The 25,989-nt window shown below is 40.8% G+C and overlaps 2 protein-coding genes and 1 long non-coding RNA gene across 6 annotated transcripts in view; 1 reads left to right on the top strand and 2 right to left on the bottom strand.

Moving 5' to 3' along the window:
* Positions 1-9,271, bottom strand: part of LOC149081113 (angiotensin-converting enzyme-like) — a 29,007-nt gene extending 19,736 nt beyond the window's left edge. The window contains exon 1 of one of the 2 annotated variants that reach the window (XM_089237900.1): positions 8,976-9,271. The gene's annotated coding sequence lies outside the window, so the exon portion shown is untranslated. The remainder of the gene's footprint in view (positions 1-8,975) is intronic. The other variant, XM_089237901.1, reaches the window with a different exon arrangement.
* An 84-nt stretch (positions 9,272-9,355) lies between these two features.
* The window catches only part of LOC149081111 (angiotensin-converting enzyme-like), a 35,391-nt gene continuing 18,757 nt past the window's right edge, over positions 9,356-25,989 (top strand). The window contains exons 1-2 of the mRNA XM_089237899.1: positions 9,356-9,457; positions 18,207-19,650. Coding sequence (XP_089094025.1) covers positions 18,577-19,650 — 1,074 coding nt within the window. The 5' untranslated portion in view covers positions 9,356-9,457; positions 18,207-18,576. The remainder of the gene's footprint in view (positions 9,458-18,206; positions 19,651-25,989) is intronic.
* LOC149081112 (uncharacterized) lies at positions 11,073-15,138 on the bottom strand. Of its 3 annotated transcripts, none has more exons than XR_016193353.1 (3): positions 14,324-15,138; positions 14,115-14,188; positions 11,073-11,223 (listed from the first exon to the last, which is right to left on the bottom strand). It is a non-coding gene; the product is annotated as an uncharacterized LOC149081112 (long non-coding RNA). The 3 variants fall into 3 exon arrangements; XR_016193354.1 differs by having other exon boundaries at positions 14,660-15,138; XR_016193352.1 differs by having other exon boundaries at positions 14,115-15,138.

Below are 25,989 nucleotides of genomic sequence, written 5' to 3'. Positions count from 1 at the left end.
TATGTTGCTCGCTTTATTGAATCGATTTTTGTGTTTGATTCGGTGCTCGAGAGGTCGCGAATGGGGGAACGACTCTCTCAGATAGGTTTGCTTCTCCGCATTTCTAAGATGGTTGAGGTCTATAAGGCGGTGATTCTCAAACCCTGTGGTCCTCGGTTATTCCGAATGGGGGGGTGGGGGAAGGGCAATGGTGAAAATCAAGTGGAAGGAGAACAATAACAGGTGGTTGGGGGGCCACAGACAACTGTGGATAAAAAAATTAAGCCGTAAAGAGGAATAAGACTCTTAAGTGAAATATAGGATGCAGCAGAACCTGAGCCATCTCAACGCAGAGGGTCCATACGGGCATGACCAACAACACATATACAAGAAGGACTCCGCTCAAAACTTGTGACGTCACTACTACTATTTCACCAAACATCAACTCTGGCCTTATCGATATTTTGCAATTTACTGCCATTAATGAGATGGGTTGGAAATGAAGGCGCTGTTTATTGGTGGGTCGCCTCAAGTTCGTTAGGGAGATATCTTACTTATATCCTTCTTCGGGTTCGAACCCAGGACCGTGGCAGCATCTTACCACCCCGCCACTCGGACGTATTGTGACGTCACTGAAGAATGCGATCTCACCTATAGCCATTGAATACACAACAAAAAAGGGTAACGATGGCGTATGCGTCAGCCAGCTATATCCAATGGCTATAACTGCGATGGCCTTCTTCAGTGATGTCACGAGCTTCGTGCGGAGGCCTTCTTCTGTAGGTAGTGTTGGCATGATCCAGGGCCTCCATAGGATTACTTTATATCGTATATGCTCAACTCATGATCCGCGACCACACAAACCGAACTTTTTAAAAAATGAACTAAGCGGCACATTTACAGATCGTTGACTGACCCGTGGTACAATTCCATAGTACTCTAGCGGCCCATGGCAAAGTTCCACATTACTCAAATTACTTGCGGCATATTGCAGATCACTTGAGTGTGAAATGCGCCACATTACAAATCACTCAAGTGACATGCGACCCATTTACAGATGACTTGAATGACCCGCGGTATAGATTTAAATCACTCAATTGACCCGCGGCATATAGACAAATCAATTATGTGATCCAAGGCACATTTACAGATCAGTTGAGTGACGTGTGGTACAGATCTATAGCACTTAGAGGCCCGCGGCACATTTCCACATGACTTAAGTGGCCCACGGAACATTCCCATGTCACTTAAGTGACCCGTTCAATTCTCAGGTTACTTGAGTGACCCGCGACACACAGTTGCGTAGAACGTAAGTGGCCCGCGACAAGTTTTCAGACTAATATAATCGCCCGCACTTTCCTAAAGGACGAACACCCTTGACCCGAGGGTTCTGCTGAAGGATGTGAGAGGCCGTGATAATAACCGCGAATTCCTCGAGGCATTTCGGCCTGTCATTTCGACACACACATTTTTTCTCTCCAGACCAGAGGTCTTCAAACGTTTTCTAGTCGCGGGAACTGCCTCTACCTATCATTAAAAAAAGAGCACTCTTACGGCGATATTGGCAAACGTATGCATGTGTGTATGGAATCATGGCGCGATTTTAATCCTTATGTAAATGCAATTTGTACAAAGTAAAATTAAATTGGGACGTTGAACAGCTCAGAATCGGACACGAGCATCGAGTATTCTGGATGCTTCAGGGGGCGTCACCCTGGTGCTCGCGAGCAACAGGTTGAAGATGCCTGCTCCAGACGAATAAAATTACGCTAATGTGAATTTTACTCCTCTCGGTTTTAGTGTTAATTGATGGAAACAAATTTCGATAAAGTCAAAAAATGGTGACACTAACACCTACTTTTATATGTATCTGTTCATGATGACATGGCTGTGAGTGAACTTCCGAATCGTAGTCGCGACACCCTAATGATCAAAGCGGCTGTATCTTCATACAGTTGTGCTAATGATATAAGAACTGCGTGAACAAAAGTGTTTGTGTTTTTGTTTCTTGGAAGACAATTCGAGGGGAGAAGAATCTGGAACAGAGAAGATAGCCTTTGTATCGGCCGAAGGAGCCTAATTGAAATTCGATTAAAATATAAAACAGTATTGCCTGGGGAATCAAACTCTTGCCCTCTGGATGCTCGCCTTGAGCATTATATGTAGGGGAAACATTTTATTTTCTGGATATTATGCTGAGGTGAACTCGGAAAGAACAGTCATCTTGTCTCCACCGGGACTCGATCCCAGGCCCTCTTGCATATCGAGCAAGCATGCTACCATCTACACCACTGGAGAGACGACCCTGTCTCTCCTGAGGTTGAGGCTACCAATGCCTCTACTTCAGTGCCTCACGCCGCATTATAAGGAAGGCAGGGTTGTGTCTCCAGTGGTGTAGATGGTAGCATGCTTGCCCGGTATTCAAGAGGGACTGGGTTCGAGTCCCGGCGGAGACAAGACGGCTTTTCTTTCTGAGCTCACCTCAGCATAATATCCAGAAAATAAGATGTTTCCTTGGTATCCTGGGCTGAGAAAAAGCTATCTCTCTATTATGTAGGGGGTTTCAGTCTCTGAATTAATTCTGTGGGTGTTCAACAGCGAGCTACCATTACACACAACTACTTAACCGTATAATACGATACGTATACATTCTATACGAGGTGATACATTCCACAGCGGAATTTCTAACGAATCGGTATATATATGACATGATGTAGTCTTCCGTAGGTCTTGAATCGGTATATGCCTGAATGGGTGGCCCTTGACGTGTTCATATTGTGAGAGTTGTGTTTTTTTCCCGTGTGGTGCCGTCTGCATCCCATATTTTGAAGTGGAGATGACAAATGCTTGAATTTTTCATGTTATTGTGATGAAGGTCAACAAAATCCTACGCTTGCCGGTTTAGTTTAGTTCATGCAGGGCGTTTTAATCTCTGAATTAAATCTGGAGATGTTCAACTGCGAACAACAAAATCTCTCCTGTGACTACTTGTCTCAAGCTTTTTATGCAATGGATTGCAATATACGAATAAACTGCGACCTACGAAATCTAGTGGTTGCTGGTTTAGTTCAGTTTATGTAGGGAAGTTTTTCCCAGATTTTTTGATGGAGCGGACCCCCCGTAGCTTCAGAAAGTCAATTTCGATGCCCCCCGCCCAATAAAATCCAAGTTGTAGTGCTTTTAATAATTTTCGCATCATAAAAAATTGACTAAATTATGATTTCACAGCACAAAATATGTCATTCATGCAATGTTTAGTAAATTGAAATGATCCCGCAGACCCCGTCACAAAGTATTCATGGACCCCAGGAGGTCCACGAACCACACGTTGAAAAATACTGATGTTGGGCATTTTAATATGCGAATTAATCATCTGGGGGTTCCACTGCAAGCTATACAAAATCATGTGAGTGCTCGTCTTGAGCTTTTTTGCAGCGGGTTCTAGTCTCTTGAATTCATTCTATGGATGTTCGACAGCGAACTTCAAAATCCTTTGTGTGTGCTGGTGTTGAGCTTTGTTTAGGGCAGCGTTTCTCAACCTATGGTCCGCGATGATGGCATAGATGATCCGCAGAACTTGATAAAATTATTCACACGTTGTGATTGAAATTAGTAATATCCATAATGGGTTCAAACAAAAATATACCTCCATACTTTGTTTTATCATCATGGCCCCCACATCCTGGAGCAGGGCCCTAGGCTGGGATCTTTTGCGGGCTCCCCCCCCGACCAGACTTTTACGGGCCCCTTTATGATGAATTTATAGAGTGAAAAAGCAAAAAAAATTGTGAAAATTGTCCCAGGACCCCGGGGCAGGAGCCTTGTCAGCCCACCCTTTGTGGGGGCCATGTTTACCATACATCATCGAGGAAAATGCAGGAAACTGTGATCCTAAATACGGGATATGTCATTAAATTTTGCCATAAATTGCAGTTCATTGCTTTACTTCTGAGATATAGATGGCAGCACTGAAAAAACATACACAACACTAGTTACGAACTCAGACTGTTAGGTACAGACACTTACAATGCCGGCACAACTCACTAGGTAGTAAATTGCCTATGGCGATAGACCTGAGTTGTGCTCGGTTTGAAAAAAAAAAAGTTTTCATTGCTTTAAATGCAATTTTCTAACTACTGATGAAATTGCTGGCGTACGTGGAAGCATAAAAGTCTGTTATAAATAGAAATCGCAGTAAAAAAAATGTATTTCACGAAAAAAATATTCGAAAGATCTGAATGACCATATTTCATCGAGAGAAATATAAAATTCGGTAAACTGGGATCCTAATCAGTAAAATACACACGGGACACATCGCCAATTGCCATCAAAAGCATTGTCAGAAGTAGGCACAAACACCCATCGTAATTAAAATTCTGGAAAAATTGTGGACAACGGTGTGGTGTTCCCGTTAAATAATTACATATTCAAATAAGTATCGAGAGCGATTTGAATTGAGTGATACGAATTTGTGTTAAATCAGGTTGAAAGTGTTTGCAGCGAATTTGGGTGTACGTGCGAACCGAGACAAAGCAATAATATCAGCTGAGGGAAGGGGACATACGCTTTTCACGTCAAACTATGCGTAATAAATGGCTTTGGCTCCATTTCGCTCTCGTTCGTTGTGGAAAAAGGGGGGTAGTCGATACCACAATATAAATATCGTATAATAGATGGTTATATTTTTTTGTATTGAAAGCCGAGCTTTTTTTTTCTTTGAAAGGGCTTGATGAACACAAAGCCTTGATAAGGTTTCCTTTCTGCTGATCGCTTCACTTGACGAAGGACGAATATTCGGTCGGAGGCTGAATCAACGGCCGATGATACTCTTTTACTTACCTTTTGTTTCATTTTTAATACCGAAAGCTTTGGGGAAGGGTGCAAATATTATTGGCTTAAGACTGTTGTGGATGAGAGGGTTTCAGTGCCAACTCTTTGTAACCCCGTCAAGGCAACACAATAAAACGTTATCAGCGACCTAAAGACGTGAGATCCGATGGGAGAACTGAATGAAGAGAAAACGAGGTTATGATTAAGACCGGCACCACTTAGGTGTGCGCTTAACTGAGTTGGTGCCGATATACAGGGTGGCCCAAAAGACGATGAAACATTTTTTAAACTGATGCAAAATCGAACAAAGGGCTTTTAGAGAGCTACTACTGCTTAACCATGCATGCACCTGATAAGCATTCCCCTGGGGAATTTCTAGGGAATTGTGGTTCCTGATAGAACGTGTTTTCTGAGTACAAGTCTGTGTGTGACTCTAACGTATTTGCGTTGTGAGAGTTACGCGTGTTCCGTGTTTTTGTAATGTTGCTTTTTGTCTTCCATATTTTAAAGTGAAAATGACAGATGCCTCAGCTTGTATGTCTTGTAAATCTGCCTGCTATGTGCGGAGAAACTTTTTCAAATAGAAGACTAGCTCGCATTTATGCCTCAAAGTTGGAAAACCGTAGAAAACCAACGTAAGCTGACCACCACCACCACCACTGTGCCGCCAATGAGGTTAGAGCCTGGACCTTTGCGTAGCTAGATCAGCCCCACGACCACACAGCGGCAGAAAGAAGGCGATAGTGGATAGTGCAAAACCAAGATTGCCCCCCTCCTGACAAAACACTAGTTACCGCCCTAACTTTCGAAATAATGAAAACGCTTTCAACTGAAAGATTTGGCGTGTCCAGAGGAAAGCAGTCAATCTTGCAATTCATTTCTTCTCTTCAGAAACATAGCAAAAGCGTTTGAGAAGCATTTTTTTGTTTCAAAAAAGAAGACAGAATTCAATGTGAGTACATGCTGTGACTCAAAAGAAAATGACTACAGATTAAAACTTTCAATGATTGGAGAGCTACTACCGATTAACCACATGCATGACAATAGCTTGAAAATGTCCAAAACATGACTTGTCATAAAAATCCGAGCTCTAATCATCACACGTTTTTTTTTATGGGGGAAACCAGCTTGCATTCGCGCCTTCAAGTAGGGGAAGCAACATCAGCCGATGTGCTGCCGCCTGTAGAGATCGAACCTTGGACCTCGCGATGCAAGTTTAATGACACGTAAAACCGTCATATCATGGAGACCTCAAGATGTAAATGAATATGGAAATTTTTAGAGTGATAACCACAAGCAAAGCTAAACATTTTCCAGTGAAAATAATTTTGACGGGTTGCTTCGGAAAAGAACTGTTGAGATTATAGTGAAGGTCAGATTCCGAGGGAGAAATGTATAAAGACACGCGTGTTGTTTTGGCGGGGGGGGGGGAAGAATTATGCAATTTGTTCATGTTGAGGACAGACAGGTCATGAGAACAGACCAGCTGCGGATCCAGGGTGATGTGGGGGTGGGGGGCAAATTGCATGAATTAGTTTAATCGTCCCGTATATTACGGGATAGTATTCCCCATATTATTCGGCTCTTGAGAAGGCCGGTCATTCCCATCGCCCTATCCCTCTGGATCCACGCCTGAGCGAAGGCAAACATCTTCAGCTGCGGATGGGCCAAGGCAGACGTCTGCCTTCGTTCCATTAAAGACGTCTTTAGCTACGAATGGAATGGAGACGGGCATCTTCAGCTGCGGATACGGCGAAGGCAGATTTACCGGAGCTGGTGGATCCAGGGCGATGCGTCAAAGCGTGCATCTTTCGTTGCCAGCGGTGTTGGAATGATGTTTTTCTGTGTTGGGAAAAAATGTAATTTAGATGGACTCGAGATGGTTCTAAATACAAATGACATGACTTGTGCCATGACAGAACCATATTTTGAAAATGTATGCATATCAAGCAAGTCTTGTAGAAAATCTGTTCTCTGAGGGCACCTGTCATAACTTTTAGACAGTTTTTGTTTCAACACAACATGTACATGTTTCAAAGTCTAAAAAGGGATGGTTTGTTTGAAGCAAATTCAGTTAACACGGTGGTTTAACTGAGTGGTCAGTGAGAAGTCCTTCCCAATGTGGGATCATCAGGAAGGTGATTCCCAAAGTGGGCCTCACGCCCCACCGGGGGGAAATTTAATTTTTAAAAGGGGCAATTTAAGAAACGAGTTTTTCTAATAAAACTTGAAGTTTTTCAGAACTCACTATTTTTTTATACCAACTGAAATCTGTACTTTTAAAAAACTTCTTGATATGACTTCTTTCTTTTATTTTTTCCCCCCGCGGAAATGGACCACTGGGGTCCTTAATGTGGACCGTGTTGCACGGACAATTTCTGCCGAAATAAATAAAATATGGAAAAGTGTGAAAGTCACGGATCCCTTTACAAAATAACATTCTATATACAAATACAACGCCACAACAGGCAAATTGCCCAACGAGGTGGCTGACTTAAGAACATCATGGATCCCCGAGCCCCTACCCACTACCGCTACACCACACATGCACCACCCCCCCCCCCCCGCGGAACCTCCCAACGAATCGGTACATGCGGGAATGTGCGTGTACGCGTAGTGCAACCTGACGTAAAGTTTGTTTCTGTGTAATGCTTGTTATGAGTAGTGCTGTCATCTGCCCCCAGTTTTTTTTTTCTAACTATGAGTGAAGTGTTATGGTTGAATGATTTACCGTTGTAGGACTGTTGCTCTTTGTGGCGAGACTTTTTAACGGGGAGATCGGCTCGCATTTGCGCCTTGAAGTTGGGAACCACAGAAAACCAACTTCAGCCGACCACCACTGTAGGGTTCGAACCCGGATCCTCGCATCACGAGTCCGGCACTATAACCACTCGACCACCACAGCGGCATATAGGAATGAGGAAAAAATTAGTAAATTGTTTTTTCATCCAAGCTCACGGAACCCCTCCCCCCCCCCCCCCCCCAGTCTCACCAAGGACCCTCGCTCGTGGAAAATTCATCGTCACGCAATTTAACGAAAGAAAAATTTACCGCTAGGAAAATTCATCGACATCACAAATCGCAGCTAAGGAAAAATTCACTGACAAACAATTCATCGACAAAGTGAGATAGTGAGTGAGCAGGTGAGCAAATGAGCGAGTGGTGAGTGACTGAGAAACTCACATACGATCCCTCACTAAATCGTTTACTCACTCGATCAATCACTCGGCCGTTCACTCACTGGAGATTGTCATTCACTCACCAACTGTAGTTGGTGATTTTTCCGTCGGCGAATTGTTGGCGGTGAATTTTCCCTGAATCGACGACCTCTAGTAAACGCACCGCTACTTTTGACTAAGTAAATGGCCTTTTCGTCTCCCTTATTATCGTGAATGGGAGTTGTAATTCTTTTTATTCAAAAAATATATAAAGTGAGGGAAAAATAGACAGGAGTTAGGGGGGGGGGCACAAAACCCCTCGGGTTGCAAAATTAAAGGGATGCAAAACAGAAAAAAAAGAATTTTTACATTAAAAACCGTTGTTGAAATATGGAGTTTCACGGGGGAGGGGGGGGGAGTTACCCCAACCTGATAAAAATTCCACTGACGGGGGGGGGGGCATCAAGATTTCGGAGATTCTTTGGTGGAGCATGGACTAAAAAAAGGTTGGAAACCGCTAGACTGTGGAGCAATTGTGTGACATTTTAACACATAAAAAAAAAACAAAAAAAACGCGAAAGAAAATGGTACGCAGTAAGAAAACAAACATAATCTTATCAAGATTGGAAGAAGATTCCACAACAATATTATTTGTGGCTTATCTCTATCAATGACATCCCGAATGATAAAGATTATTGGAGAAAAGAAATGGTCACGATTAATAGAAAAAAATTTTACATAAATTTTCTATTGTACTAAAAATTGTTTTTACACACAAATTTCAGCTATTTTTTTGCCGAAGCACTGATCGGAATCTCCATTTCGACCCGGAAAACTTTTGCTCCACTCTCGTAATTATTACTCTAAAATTTTCACGCACCGTATGTACATTCATTAGTTTTCAACATATGGCGGTTTTTTGGTTGTCCTTAAACTTTTTTTTTCACCACCTATATTCAATAACTATACAAATATCGATACACTGATATTCGAAGGGTGACTACGTACGTTTCAGCTTACCCAGAGGTTCGCGGTGTTCTAAGGTCTTGGGATCCGAATCGCGATCGGTCTGATCCAGTCGACGATGACGAAGCCAAATGGAAAACAATGCGCTATTAATTCCATCGAAGACGCAATAATTCATCTGTCATAAACGATGTTTTCTTTACGAATAGAGCGAACGAAAAGGGGAAGAGTATCGGCAGCTGCGACGAATAATTTTGCGGGAACACATGTGCAAATTTTTCCCACATCTTTCTTTTCTTGCATACATGGGTACGTGGGAAACGATATCTCCCTTCTATTGTACTTTATCGATAACAAATGTGATTTTCTTTTCGCAAGAGCGAGCCGATAAAGTTTTTTTAACGTTCTATCGAAACATCAACAACAAAACAAAACATCGAATTTAGGAAGACACACACACACACCCTCGCTAAATACGATTTTTATATTAATTTGATGACTGACTTCCCGGACAAAAGAAAAAGGTAGCATTTATTTATCTTTTTTTTTTCATTGTTGAATTGAGAACAGTTTTACGGCCCGAATAATACCAAACTGTTTTGACCAGCTTTAAGATTTAACCGGAAAATAAGTCTGCCTATAAGGGCTGGATTCTCCCCTTGTCCTTAGAAAACGCTCGGTCAGCACTTGTCCTTAACTTAAGGAGCTGCTCAACAGAGAGCTTCAAGGAGAATTCCCCGAGATGGATTCTCCCCTTCTCCTTAACCATTATCCTTAGGATCACGACTGGTTGCGGAGAGAAAACGGGTCTTTCGGTTCGTTCAGTTCGGTTCTTCGGCTCAGCTCGTCGTTTGACCAATCAACGTAGAGCAAAAATTTTACAACTACTACTATACGTATGACATGAATGTCGCTCTCCACTTGTTAATACAAAATATACAGAAGACTGGATGTTGTGAAGATATTTATTATAACAAATATCTTCACAAATATCTATCAGAATAAATATCTTCACAACATCCAGTCTTCTGTATATCTTGTACTACTATACGTATCGAAAATCAATGTTTCTTTTACATTAGTGGCAACAATTGCTTTATTTACATTAATTTCCCGCGTATTTTTCCCGCTCCCTAATTTTTATTTTTTTACATTGGCATTTGCTTTTATACGTATCAACTTTTAGGGTTCATTTGAATAAGTAGTTTCAGAGTTTTTTTCATTATATATCTTATATTAGTTTTTTCCCTGAGAATTATATATGTATATTTTTTTTTTATTTCCATTAAATTTTAGCCAGCTTATCCCTTTAACCCTTGCGGGTGAGATACTTGGCAAACATTCGTTTTCAAAAATTTCCCGGTCATAAATGATTACGTAACAAAAAAATTAAATATCCACGAAAGTGACTAAATTTTTAGATTCAATTTTTTTACTATAGAGATTGTTAGTTTTACGTGAATTTTTTTTTTAACTCAATGTTGAGTTTTATCTATGATATAAAAACCTTAGAGGAAGTATGAGGAAATTAATAAGGGTATATATAAGGGAGGTATATATCCTCTTAGGTAAAAACCCGAGGGAATCAACAACACCTAAATTATATTCATTAAAAAAAATGTAATGCATGCTGCATAGCACAACCACTTAGAGGTTGACACAGCAGTTATGTTCAATCATCGGGGTGGGATGTTGAACATTTTCCAAGTCTATGAATTTAATGTCAATGTTAAAGCCATTTGGATTTATGTCTCATATTCCTAAACAAATGCTACGTACAATTAGAACCCCTGCAATATCAGCGGGTCAGTTGGGAAAACTATATTCTCAAAAGAAGTGTGATCTCTCACTCAGGGAAATGTATTCACCAGAGATTTCTTAGGTAGGATACCCACTTTGTACTGTAACGTAACAAGCAAATTATCAACTATGTAATTACATCTGTTAAAAAAAATAAATTGTAACTATAATTTGGATAGATTAACTTTATGTTATTCCATCCAGTTGTTAAAAATACGAAAAGTGAATAAAAGTGAATTTCTTATGCAACTGATTCTTGCGTCAAATTCACCGCAATAAAGCAACATCCATAGATTTTTTTCGAATTAAAAATTGTAATCGCAAAACAGAAAACACCTATTTACAACTCATGAATAAATTTATTAGATACTTGTATACAGTATCATCAAAATCATTTCACATGCACATATATGATCGTGCTACGTATGAATATACATGATGATCAACTTCCAAGTCAGCACCGAAAGGTCATTTCATTCAGCATTTTCACCTGAAATGGAGGAAGTGGGTAAATCGATAAATTAATGAATATTGGAATATTCGTGAGCACTGAGTTCTACGTCATTAACAGAAAAATGTAATTTCTTCCTTTTTATAACTCCCTCGCTTCAGCAAAGTCAAAAATCTAAAAACATTTTAAATAGTTACAAATAATATTTCAATGTATCCATAGTGATGGAACACTACTAACAACCATACATGCACTTCACACACATTCCTCTCATATTTTCCTTCTGCGTACTTTCTAGAAATTGTTCATTTGTTGATTAGTTCGAAAAATTTTACAAAATTGCTCACTTGTGTGTTTCAATAACTTTTTTTTTTCAATGTTCATTCAACAATTGATTATGTGTCAAAGATTCTCTCACATCTTTGGGTAGGGTGAATGTTTTCTGAAACTTTTTGAGCAGGAGATGTTTGGGAAAGCTAGACCAAACTCACTTTAAATGAGAAAGAGCAAGTTTTTGCTTATTTTGGACAATTGCACTGCTCATTTAGAGATAAAATATCTTCAGACAATCCAAATATGATTTCTCTGCCTAATTAAAGATGCCTATTCACAATAATTATAAACAGGGACATACATAAACAGTTTTTAAAAATCATTGAAGGTGAGATAAAATGGAAACCTTGCTAACTTGACACCTGCTTAAGTGGACAATTTTCTCGATCCTATAAGAGTGTTGAGTTATCAAGGTCCCACTTATACTACTGCACCACATATACACATTTCTCTAAGGAATTTAACATGATTGGCATGTGTTGGAAAGTGAATGAATAGTTTCTGTAAGGTTTCCCCCTATTGGGAAGGAGCATGATGGGATTAGAAAGCGTGGGTGGGGGAGAAAGGCCATCGACGGTGAAGAGAAAAGAAGCTTGATGTGTTTTGGGTAGTTAGAGAGTGGCTCCTGTGGACTCAGGAGGTAGTTTTAAAGGTTTGCTGTAAGGGAGGACGTGTGAATATTATGTTTATTGTTGAAAATTATGATTAAACCAAGTAATATATATAAAAGTGACAGTGATTATGATTGTGGCAATCAGTCATTGAAAACGAACCCGACAGTTTCCTTCTTTAACACAAAACTAACATTCCTAAATTGGAATGCATTGCCCATGTTCAGAAGATGGTTGGTGCACGTTTGAGTTAACTGAAGAAAACCACGAAAGGACTGAGTGGTAAAGGTAAATTAACCGATAAACTACAAAATTACTATGGTATTGCTATTCGTAGCAATGTGGGAAATTTAAAAAATATGCAGTTACAGCGTCTATGGTGGTCGAATAGTCATAGTGACGAACTCGTATCATGAGCACCCGGGTTCGAACCCCACCATTGCCACAGTGGTGGTTGGCTGAAGTTGGTTTCTTATGGTTCCTAACTTTGAGGTGCAAATGTAAGCCAATCTCCCCATTAAAAAAGTCTCGCCACAGAGGGCAACAGGCCTACAACGATACAATTACTTAATCCTTACACTTCAATCATAGTTAGAAAAACTGGGGGCAGATAGCAGCACTAAGCATAAACACCGAAACAAACTCCGCATCAGCTCTCACTACACGTACATTCCAACATGTACCAGTTCTTCATAATATCCACAAAGGAATATAAACGAGGTGCATGTGTGGTTTATTAGTAGTCTGCGGTTACAGCTATTTTTTCATTGTTGATCCAGTCATAAAGAGCATGAGTGGACAATGTCCAAGAGGACCTGACAGTTGGTGTAAGCATCAGAAAGCTGCATGTGAATGACATAAAATTACTGATAAATCTCCTGCTGGCCTCTCTAATGACAGCATAAATGTAATAAAGCCAACATACATGAGTCCTTGTGCACAATCCCTGTTTCGAAGTGCTTGCATGGTACGCTGCAGAACAACAGTGTGATTTGGAGAATTTTGCCTCTAAGAGCACTTTTATCGAACTGCAAACAATGCTTTTGGGGACTATTGCAGTTCTGCGCTTTAATTCTGGCTATGTAGGCATATTGTCTGCACTTGAAATCTAGGAATCCTAGTTGATGAACTAGCATCTATTTACTCTGGGTTGGGCGATGCGAGTGTGACATGTTCGAGATATCATACAACACTGGCAAAAAATGACCAGAAGAAAAAAAAAAGCAGAAAGTCAAAATTAGAGATATTTGAAGCAAAGGAAGTTCTGTCATACAAATGTGGAGAATTCTGAATGTTAGGAATGTATGTGAAACTTTTTTTTAATGCATTTTCTGAGAAACTGATTTACATCATTCTTGTCTGCTGCATACCTGATGCCTACAAAACTTTACAAGATATAAATTTTTTCCAGTGGTTCTGTACAGCTATGAGTTATGATTTACATGATTTTGAATGATTGAGTTTTTTTAAATAAAGTTTTTTTCCCGTAAACAACCATATCTCAAAATTTTTCCATTTTTTTATATTTCAAAACTTTTAGTTCATTGAACAAAACAATATTATAGCAACATACTGTGTGAAGAACAAGTTGATATAAGTAGTAGTATTTCACAATGTTTTGCATAAATACTGAAATTATATTAATTTTAGATGTATAATTACTCTAGGCAATATACATTTTTTTTTTCAAAATATTAATGAAAAAACATTTTCTTATGTTTACATATGTTAAAAAACATGTCTTAGTTTTATTCCACATTCAAATTAAAAACACAAGCATTTCATCCAAAATGGCGTTTTTGAAAAAGTACCTCACATGTAGTCAGTCGCCTTAATGCATGCTTCTCAAATAAAATACACATTATTTCAAGAACTGAATTACACTTAACTTTATAATGCTATTTCCTATGTAAGTTCAATGTTACAAAATTATAAATGGTTAGATACAGAAAAATTTCAAACAAAATGTAGAAAAATTAGACTTACATTTAAAGAAATTTGCCAAAATCATACAAGATCTGCCTGTCATTTCCTTTAGAATACACCAGACTCTCCATACTCTGTAGTACAAAATATTAACATTAATACCACTAAAACTTTCACTCATAAAAATTAATTACTCATGCAATACATTGATAAAGTGCTTAATAAGCTGTTATATATGCAACCATTAAAAAAATTCAAAATCATGATACCCTATAATCAAAATTATAGAACCTGCAGCAATTAAGGAAAGTATGCGAGTTAAATATAGAATTTGGCACTCATTTTGCATTGAATTAAAAAATAAATTTTTAACAAAATATATAGTGGGGGTCTGACTGGGTGGCATGTAGTTTTTTTAGGATGCATTACATTTTTATGCAGGAATTTTTAAGCGCTTTTGCACATAGCGAGTGTGTGTATTAGGTTTGCATGTCAATTTTTACATCCAAAATATACGATTGGCATTTTCATAATAGGGTTTAGAGAGCCTTCAACTGTTTTCAGTCATTAAGACGGCCCGAAAATGAGCTGTATTTTTCGTTAACCTAAATTCCTTGCATTATCTTAAATGCATATATCAAGCATTAGTAGCATCGAAAAACACGAAAACGATTGTTTGAATGTGAATATATCTTCTATTAGAGCACGCATCGCCGCCGCCATTACGGGAAATGTAGTTGTCCTCAAGCTTAAGGAGAGCGTCTCCTCACTCCTCCACTAGCGCCATCTTTGTCCTTGAGTAAGGAAGTAAAGCTTTCCTTATTTAAGGAAAAGCGAGCGGAGAATACGGAATTTTTTCTCCTTTCCTTTATTAAGGACAAACAGCGGGCTTAAGGAGAAAAACCTCGCTAAGGACAAGGGGAGAATCCCAGGACGATTTTTAAGGATGTTCATAATATAAGAGTTTCTCAAAAATAACATTAAGCTAGACCAGTGGTTCCCAACCGAAGGGTGCGCTATGAGTGAGGGAGAGCATTTTTGGGGAGTGCGAGATGGAAAAGAAATGTAACATGCTGACGGATTATTCGGGAAAATTAAAATCATGACAAAAATTGAATTTTTCATTTCCTAAAAAAATATGAATCATACCAATATTTTGACTTCTGCTCACAGAAATGCATCGTAGAAATTTTGCGTTGTAAAAGTTTCTCTTTCGATTAGCGATAGCACTTGTTTTCCCATTTCGGTTGAAAGAAAACACCATTATTTACCTAAACTATTTCGCGTTTTGTTTGCATTGGTAGCTCGTGTTATTAGCATGTTGCGCTTATATTTGATACTGTCTTGAACGCACATGACTCGGGAAAAACGCCAAAAAATTCAATCAAGTGTCAAAGAAATATTAATATACGTTTGTTGCGGCTTGAGTCAGTAAGTGAAGAACGATTCAATGAATCTTTTCTCCCAAATCTGAAAAAAAAATTTGAAGAAAATAGTTTTTTTTTTGTTTCGTTTTTGGATTAATTTTCAAAAAAAAAAAAAAAAAATGAAACCAAAATTAAATAATAGCCAGAGCCGAAAAGGACATTTAAATAATAAGTAAAAGAATTCATAGAAATTAATTATTGAATAATTAATGTAATCAATTATATATGCACGGTACATGCCTCTGCACAAGTCCGTGACTATCGAATTGTAATATTGATGTGGAAATTTCGTCCCCTACATTCCGCCCCGACACGTTTCGTCGCCGGTTCATTTCGCCCCAGATATTTCGCTTGCCCTGACCGTGTGAGTGGCTGAGTGACCATATGAATGGCCAAGTGAGTGGGTGACTGTATGAGCGTCTAAGTTAGTTGCTGAGTGACCATATTTATGACCAAGCGAATGCGGGCGTAACCGTTTGAATGACCAATTGAAAAGATGAGTGACCATATGAGTGGACAAGTGCGTGATTGAGTGACTGTATGAATGAGCGGTCAGCGGTCATGTCTGTCCGTCTGTCTGTCTGTATGAATGAGTGACAGTATGAGAGTCAAAGAGTGCGGTCACTCATGCGGTCACTGACTTGGTCACTCATACGATCACTCACCTACTAACTTGGCTTCACTCATACACTAACTTGGTCACTCACTCGATCACTTATAAGATGATAGTCACTCCCACCCCTTACACATACGGTCACTCACTTAGTCAATCGCAGACTCACCTGATAACTCATACTGTCACTCCCCCACTTAAATGGTTACTCTGCCAATCACTTGGTCATTCACTCAGTCAGTCGCTTACTTGGTGACTCACTCTGTCACTCATACATTCAGGGCAAGCGAAACGTAGCAGGTAGAAATAACGGAGGCGACATTTCTCCGGATCCCCCCATTGATATATACGGGCTGTCTTTAATTGTTTGATCTGCGGCCATTGACTTTAGAGAAGTACTGCATAATTTCAACTACAAAAAATAGACTTTTCAAGTGACACGCACTTTCTTAAAATGTCACGATTCTCTCAAGGGGTCGTATACATTAAAAAAAATTAACTTCTCGTACACTCCCCGTGTGATAAAACTTCCAATTATTGAACCAACTCCCAAAAACATTGGTTTTCTGTGGTTTTCCAACTTCGAGGCGCGAATGCGAGTCAATCTACCATTTAAAAAGGTCTCTCCACAGATAGCACAATAAGGCCTACAAAAACTTCCCCGCATGACACAAGCAAAAAAAACAAACAGACTAGTTTTTCTTCTTCCAAATTCGAGGAGAGTCCCCTTCCTCTCAGATTCGAAGAACGGAGTGGCATTTAGTGAGGCACAACCTATGTCCAAGTAAACTTCACAGACCGCTCCATGAAAATAAAATAAATCAGTATATTCAGTAAAAATGCACAGAGGCGCCGACATGAAGGAAGGAGGGGCTGAAAATCGTCATTCGTCCCGTACCTACGGGACTCAATCCCGTAAGCGGGAGGCGGAATGGTGCGTTAAATCGAAAATTCATGAATTGGTGGGGGGTGATGTGCTCAAATAGCCTCAGCCTCCAGGAAGCCCCTCGTTTTCTAAGGGGGGGGGGATCGTTTTTCAATGCAAAAATAGTCCTCAACTCAAGGGGGGGGCTCCTCTTTTCATACGCCTATCAAAGGGCACACCCCATAGAAAGAGGCGCATTTATGGTTTTGCCGCCTGTGGGCTATACGGATTTTACCGCCCCCTCTCTTCTCCCATTATTTTTTTACTACTCTTGCCTCGAATTCGCCATCCTGTGCTATAGTCCGCTTGGCCTCCCCCTCTCACTCCTGTAAGTACACTGTCTCTAAAGTCACTCTTTTGGTCATTCACATGTTTGCACACTGTTTTGGTCACCCATATGCTTTCACACATTCTAGGTCACTCTGCTGGTCGCTCACTGAGATGATTCCTTGCTTTATAGGACACTCTTTTGACCATTTACACATGCTCTAGGTCATTCTGTTGGTCATTCACATGCTTGCTCACGCCCCTAGTCACTCTTTTGCTCACTCACGTGCTTGAAAACTCTCTAAGTCATTCACTGACCTAGTCCCTTGCTATCTGGGCAGAGGTGGAATTATTGAGATTTATGCAAGTTTTGCCGCCCTCTACTCCCATTCTACAAACTTTTTTGGCCACTCATTGCTCATATTTGCCGCTCCTCTGAACTGGACACCCTGGACTACTATCCCGTTAAGCTCTCCCCCATCGTAAATTCGCGACTGCATAGAAATTGATTCCAATGAAGTCAGAATAGTTTGGAACCACTTGGGTAAAATGGTTAAATCACACTAGACCCCCGCCCCGACCCCAAGTTCGGCGACAGGAATGAAAATTATACGGTCTGCTCCATCCAGCCGGTGGTCGCGAATCCCAAGAATCGGTATTGATTGTTCAATCGGAAGAAAGATGTTTAACTACTATGTGTATATGAGATGACAAACGTCGACAAAGAACGACGCCATCTGAGAAAATGCCCCCAGGAGTTCGTTATTTGATTTTAATTGCGCCGCAGCCGTCTTCGATTGGCGGCCTTCAACTTGAACATTCTGCTTGCTCATTACTCGTTCCTTTTTTCTTCTTCTTAATAACAAGTATCGAAAAGGAAAAGGAGTGTTTTATTCTCTCTCTTTTTACTTTCTTCAAAGGAACTTTCGACACCAGAGAAAGCACACATATAACTATTATCTTCATCAATCAGCAAATTGAGATTCCGTACAGGACACTATAGGAAAAAAAAGGGGGTCGCGGAAAGGGACAAGCAGCAGCAGATGTTCCGCACGTGACGGTCGCAGCGTTGGTGCCATCGAACTGGAGATTAACAACAACAAAAAACAAACCGGCTCTCGACCTCATCATTAGTTGTTGCTACACCATCTCATCTTCTTTTTCGCATTTTTGCTTTTTTGTCCGCTTCGGTACACCTCTCGTCGCTTCTGCTCCTCCTCCAAGCGGTCAGAAACATTGGAACTGATCGCACATGCTCGCCAGGAACTGAAGACAACGCAGCTCATCACCATGGATCGTCGCGGCCGATTAGTCCTGCTCGTAGTGATCGCGGCATTAGGTACTAGAGCAGCTCCACCCCCGCTTGTTCCGACCGAGTCCTGTGTTGACAACGATTGCGCCGTCACTTCTTCATCGACGACAACGAACCACGAGACCACAGAGAATCCCAACGATGAACCGAACATTCCAGACAACAATTCGGAAACGACTGCTGCCGAAGAAACCACTTTGGATCCAGAGTTTACGACGTTGTCCGATGAGGAGGCGAAGGATGAAGAGAAAATGGAATCAGCTGAGAAGGAGTCGAGTCTTCTCCTCAGCGCCAAGGAAGAGATCAGCACCAATGACCCCGATGGATCCGATCTTGTTTCGGATTCGCCAACGGAGAAGGTAACCGATACGACCCCCGAAGACACAAAAGAAGGATTAGAGATCCACGACAAGCCGATCTCACTGATATCGGGCGATCTCCCTGCCGATAGAGCAGATGAAGAAAAAGAAGTGATAGAAGCCAATTCTACAGAAACATCCAGCGAGACGACATCGTCATCAGCTGAGCCTGATGGTTCGGGCCCATCAACATTTGCCGATGATGTCAAAGGTGAAAGGGACGAGCTCTCTCTCAAGATGCCGAACGATCAGCCCGAAGAAGGCACTCCCGAGCGAGTAGATTCAACTACAATAAACGCGATTACCGAAGAGAAAAGCATCGAAGAGATGTCCACGACGGCGTCTAGGACAAGCACCCGTGAAGATTCAACAACTCCAGAGGTCGGTAAATCCCCAGAAAGCATGGACATCGAGGGATACTCGGCGGATTCGCCATCCCTGGAAAGCGCCAGCGTCGAAGAAAAAGACGACACCGCGATCAGTATCGTCCCATCGACGACCATCGCATCGACGACCTCATCAGACGAAGGGGCCGAAGTCCAGAAGTACATCAGTGGCTCGAACCTAGACCTGGTGGCGGCTGTGCAGTTCCTCCACTACCACGACAAGGAGAGCTCGGAGCAGTGCAATAAATTAGTCAGCGCTCACTGGAATTACGCAACGGATCTGTCCGAAGACAACAAGCAGAAACAGGTGAGAGATCTTCTTGTTGTTATTATTATTCGTTTAATGTTTTTTGTTTTTATGTTTTATTTTTTTTTGCCATCTAATGACTGGCCACACATAGCTCGTTATGAAATCTCGACGACAGGGACGTTTACCCGGGGTTAGAATTAGAATTCCCCTCACATTCCGGCTTACATGTCTCTCTCTCTCTCTCCCTCTTTCTTTTCTCCATTCGGAATGAACTCGATTTCCATGATGAGCCTTCGAGATGGGAAAACACTGGTGACGACATTCTTATCGGATGAGAGAGAGAGAGAAAACGAGATTCCAAAGCCAGCTGTAAAATAATAAACCCCTGAAGTAACTCGATCTATCATTGCAAGAAATGCCAAAAAAAAAACAAAAAACAACTAAAGTGATGGTCTATAAATACCGACTTTTATGCAAAGCAGCGACTGCGGCGACAGATCCTGGAATTTATTAAGTTAGACTTTATTTGTATGAGAGATATTATCAGATGGGTAAACAGAGAATCCAAAGCCTTCACACACTCGCAGCCAAGGTCATTACTTACATGGAAATATTCCGCGAGAATAAATTAAAAGTTGTTAGTTTTTTGTTTTTTTTTTGTATTCGGCTATTTTCCAACTTCCTCGTGTGACCAGAATTAATTTTGATGATCGATTTGTGTCTGCCCTTAGGGGTATGTGACGCACTGGGCCTCGTGCTTTGATGCCCTTTCCCCTCCCACGAACTCGAGGAAGAGAAAGGAAAAGTTCTATCTCACTTTTTGTGAATTAAAAAAAATAACAATAAATGTCAAAAAAAACAGCGCCTCCTCAAAAGTCCCTTATTTTAGCATTGACCAGCCCTAGGATGGCCAGATTATGCAACTGAGAAACCATCTCTCGTGGAGAGCAGCATTACAGTGACGAATTGTGTAAATGCGAACCGATCTCCCGTTAAAAAGTCTCACCGCAGAGAGCAACAGGCCTGCGACGGTATTATTCAATAATACCGTTGTAATTCAACGGTGTAATTATTCAATCATTACACTTCACTTATAGTGAGATAAATTGATGGCAGATGGCAGCACTACACATAACAAGCATCACACTGAAACAAATTTCGCGTTAGATTCACAACACGTTCACGCACCTTCCGGCATGTACGATGAAGTAGTAAAGGTAGTAGTAATGGTGAATTGTTTGGCAATGGCTAAAATAACCTATTGGTGATAAAGCTTGGGTCCTGTCAACACCCCATATAAATAATATATAGCCCAGGGGTTCTTCTTCGTTTTTCAGCCGCGACCCAATAGTAACATTAGATTAGCTTCGCGACCCACAGGACTGTTTGTTTTACGAAAGTGATGGAGCCAGTGCCGCTATAAGTCCACTTATAACAAGACTGAAAGTGGATTCGTACGACACATCCAGGAAGCTCCATCGAATCAAGTTTGGATCAAGAATCGCTGGCTAAAATCTTTTTTGTACGACCCATCTCGGAAGCCTCTGTAAATCAAGTTTTTTGTCGTGACCAATAATCGTCGCTCAATAATCTCTGGCTCCAAGTGGCTTTGTGCGTGACCCTTCACGGAAATCCCCCTACGAATCAAGTATGGGTCGTGACCATAACTCCAGAATCATTGTCTTTAATGGACGGAAGACTCCGTGAATCTGAAGAATCCCTGGCTGTAAGTGGAGTTGAAAGACCCATCTTAGAAGCTTCCGTAAATCAAGCTATGACCCATTGCCCAAGAATCCCCGGACGTGATTGTTTTTTTACATATGTTTGGATTGTGACCCATAGCTCAAGATTGCCTGGCTGTTAGTGGATTCGAACGACCCATCTTGGTCGTACGGTCCCCAGCGACCCGGGTTTGGATCACGACCCGTGTAGGTTAAGAATCTCTAGTCTAGCATATAGGAGGTGTTGGTCTTACACGGTTTGTTCAGTTCAGTGTCGAATTGCAAACTTACAATGGGATAGAAATATTACTACTTACCATTTATTTTGCATGGGCTTAGAGTTGTTGTAGATATTGGCGGTGTTGGATATATATATTGTTGAGACGCAGCCCGAGGGGTGTGCGGCAGGTGCAGCTGCATTCGCTATAATAGAAAATATTAATTGAAAAATAAATTTTTTAAACACAAAGAAAAAAAAGAAGAAAGGTGGCGCTGTCCCAATATCATGATAATGTTCAGAATACTCTGAATAATATAACGAATTATCGAAAATTATTCGTTCTACGAAGGAGAACCCAAGATTATTCTCAAACTGGGCCCCGAGTGCCCAGGTCGGCCACTTTGCACCGTTACGATGCGTAACACGAGCATTCCGTCTAAATTCACTGTGTTGATGACTGACAGTCCTTCTGGATTCGAAGCTAAAAAAACCGTGTGGAAAATTCAGAATTTCATAATAAAACACTCTCCAATTAAATATTGAAAAGTAATTCAATTTATTCAGTCTTTGGTTACGGGGATTTAAAACTGGGACAAATAAGCGTCCCGAAAGCACTTTTAGGAACAATGGATAAAACTGCGGCTGTCCCTGTTTTTCGACACATCTGGCCACCCCAGACAGGCCCAGACATTTTGTAAAGTTGATTTCTCAATGGGACACTCTTCCTCTATATCGCTATGGTATGGTATTTTAAAAGAGGTTAAGCGATTTCTACTACTCCACGGAAGGGCTAAGTGCCTGCTCTATAACTTAAAATTAATTGAGGTCTGCACAATGCAGCATTTTATCGAGAAAAATGCATCACTAAGTATCACTATAAAAGTTACCGATTTGTTGTTTGCTAATTGCTAAAAAATTGAGCAAAATTTTGACTTTCTGAAAATTACCCATAGTCAAGAGCCACCCTGCGCTATATATCCTGGAACATTCTCGTATTTTTCCCCCATCCCCCACTTTTTTTAAAAATAAAAATGTTCCTTTTTATCCTTTCCTGTGCTTTCAACGAAACCCGTTTTTGAATTTTTATTCTCTTCATTGAAATCAATTATTAAAATTATTTTCCCAATTTACATATTAACGATTGCCATACATGCAATAAACCATATCATGTTAATTATGACTTTTTTTTTAATGTCTCACATATTGGTCACATTTACATTATATACTTTATCAATTAATACATTTCAAAGCTGTGATTTGCAAGGGTACTTTTAGAGGATTTAATTCTGGGGGGGGGGGGAAGGGAACTCTTACTCAGAACTTTCGGGACGATCCAATGTTTAGAGTCGTGAATATTAGATCAAGAAATGAGATGCTGTGGAACAGAAAACCCAATGGTTACACAGGGCTGACAAGAGCATTATGGTGCCCCGGGCAAATTGATCATTCTGAGCTATGGAGAGGCTAGATTCTTTAAACATTGGGTTTTTATTGGAGGTTTACGTGCAAGGGAATTATATGATCGGTTTTTAATATAAGTTTTTGAATGTTCAAAAAGGATGGACGCGACGAGTGTATATCAGTTTTACTTAGGGCAAAGCCGTAGCGAGGAGGGGGGGGGGGTTACATGGGATCCGGTCCTTACTTATAAATATAATAATATGGCGTATATACAGCATATGGAGTCACGTGGTCAAGTGCACTTTACTATCAGTTTGGTCCCGTCCATCTGAAATACTAGCTCTTCCCCCCCCCCCCCCCAGGGAAGTAATATCTGACTAAGGCTGTCTGAGCATTCAGACAATAAACGTTTAATAACAGGCCAATTAATCAACTTTCTGATATCGTTAAGCGTGACCGTTATTTATGCTCGATTCCCATCCCATTCATTATTTAGTTTATCGTTCGCAATCCTGCGTTATATCTAAAACACAATAACGTCCAAACGGTACTGTGACGCCAATTTTTCATTGGTTCACGCTTCAGTGTGTCCGTTACTGTAACCTTGATCGAAAAACACGTACCCGCAAATTAATTAGATGAACTGCTTGTGTCCATTCGTGTAACATCAACCTTCGCCATCTGTGGACCATAAATACACTCACAATGGCAGAAAAATAAATGTATTTTGGTTTCTCACGACCGAGTTTCTGGGTGCCATTCATGATAAACATAATGACCATCGCGTCCCCCACTCCTCCGGTTTTTAATTTTTCGTTTATACATTTGGTACAAGGGCGATGGTCCGGACCTTAACTGTGACTGTCCTTTTTTGTTCGTATTGGCAATGGGAATAAATCATTCGGTTCCCTGTTCGGATCTAGTCATATCGAATTCGCTTTGCCGATCAGCATTTAGGAGAAAAATTTGTGCTAGAACCAACTAATGACGTACTCAGTGCTAAGGCTACTACTATTAAACTATAAATAAACCTTTTAAGCATTTTCGCCGGGGAATTTCTAACGAATCGGTAGGCACAGGGTGTCTCAGCACCAGGTTTACAAACGTCTAGGGGGGGGATAGGGTACGCCTAGAAGACGCGAAATCACATAGCCATGCATGGTTGCACGCATGCTTCCGTGATGCGGTAGGGTACACAGAAAACACCAGAAGTGAAAGGACACCACGTAAGTGAACACGCGTTTTAATAATAAATGTGCATCGAAAAAGTAACAGAGGTCAAAGGTGTTCGAAGTGCCATCCACGAGCTGTAACGCAGGCCTCACATCTCAGGCGCATTTCATTCCAAACGTTCTGAAAGAACTTCCGGATATGCCTAGGACTTCCCTGCAATGCAAGCAACAACTTCCTCAGTCTGTCAACAGGGGGTGTCGTACACCACAATGTTTTGATATGCCTCCAGTCTGGGAACTCCGGAAAAAGTAATCAAGGCATGATTGATCCGGCGATCGAGCAGGCCAAAATGCACCAAACGTCCTCTAACGCGTCGTGAAAACATTTCTAATAACCCTGCATTACATGTGATTCCGAATCGTATGGGTGCACCCAACCCCCTCCTAGAAGTTTGTAAATCTGGTCCGTGTATACCAGAATGTGTTGTATGCGTGTGTATGAGTGGTCTAACGCATTCATGTTGTCAGAGTTATGCTTGTTTCGTTTTCTACTAGAGTTGCCATGTGTCCATGGGCCCCACAAGGGTGGGGCTGACAGGGCTCGGGACAAATGCCATCATTTTTTGTTTTTTCACGCAATAAATTCACTATAGAAGGGCCCGTGAAAAGTCTGGCTTTGGGGCCCGCCAAAGATCCCAGTCCAGGGGCCCTGCCCCAGGATATGGGGGGGGGGGACCATGCATGTGTCTTTCACATTTTGAAGTGAAAATGGCATATGCCGGAATTTGCATGTTTTGTTAGTGGCCTTTTGAAGGTCTGCCTACTCTCTGCGGAGAGACTTTTTTCAAACTATGCTCTGGCTGCAGAAATACCTTGAATTCAGTTTGGTATAATTTAAGAATCACTGTAATAAAGAAACGGAGATATTATTTCGATGGTTGAATCATCATCAACTCCATATTAAATAGATGAGTTTCTATTAACACTGTAAGCGAGTTTTAAAATTTTCTGATCCGCTGCCAAAATTGAAATTGCGAAACCTTCGCAAATTGTCACCAAGACGAATTATTCCTTTTTTTCCTATTGCGAGCTGATAACTGTTCCTACTCCCCCAACAAGAAAATTTGCGCTCATCGCTTTTATTTCCCTCACCATGATACAAAAACACTTTCCATGACGTGTGTGGCTTTCTAAAGGAAGAGAAATCCTTTTTTATGGAAAAAAAGTCTTTTGTATTATTTATACTGAGTGTATATTTCTTTACTGGAGGAGTTAATCAACTTTGCCCGAGAATAGTAAGAAGTCACCAACGAATAATGCAAATACACGGAAAATACGAAAAATCCTAATGCATTTCGACACCAACGGGTGTCGTCTTCAGAGGAAAAAATATTCAACCACCAATCACACTCTGACCGAGTATCCCACTTGGGTTGGATACTAAATCTTGACTCTCAGTTGCTCAGCGGAAAAAGTACGTCTGTTCGCTTCAAACCACGACGTTTGAATTTCCTTCCAATTATTCTTTTGTTTAATGTTGAAAGAAAAGCGTAAGTGACTGTCATTGGATGTGGGTGGCTTCAAAGAAAATTTCAAGATTCCGCACCCCAGTAACACGTAATGGCTCTCAATGTCCAATCAGTGCTGGCTAAAAACTGACTGTCCCTTCATTTGAAGTTTTATGTTTTTGCTCATGTTGGGGAACTTTGTGCTCCTCTGAGACCCCGCTTTCGGTTTTTGCTCTTTCATCAGAGGTGAGAAGTGATCAAAGGTGATCTAGCGATTTTAGTGTAGTTTCCGCTGTGTTCTCATTTGTGTGAAGCCTCAGCTCGTCTTGTTTTACTCTGCATAAGCGTAAGAATAAAGTATTTGTTCATATTTA

The sequence above is a fragment of the Pholcus phalangioides genome, unplaced genomic scaffold, assembly GCF_987345545.1.
Source record: "Pholcus phalangioides strain wild (caught in Gottingen) unplaced genomic scaffold, Ppha-v1.0 ptg000010l_1, whole genome shotgun sequence".
Taxonomy (NCBI): Eukaryota; Metazoa; Arthropoda; class Arachnida; order Araneae; family Pholcidae; genus Pholcus; species Pholcus phalangioides.
This window is presented reverse-complemented; position numbering and strand designations above follow the sequence as displayed.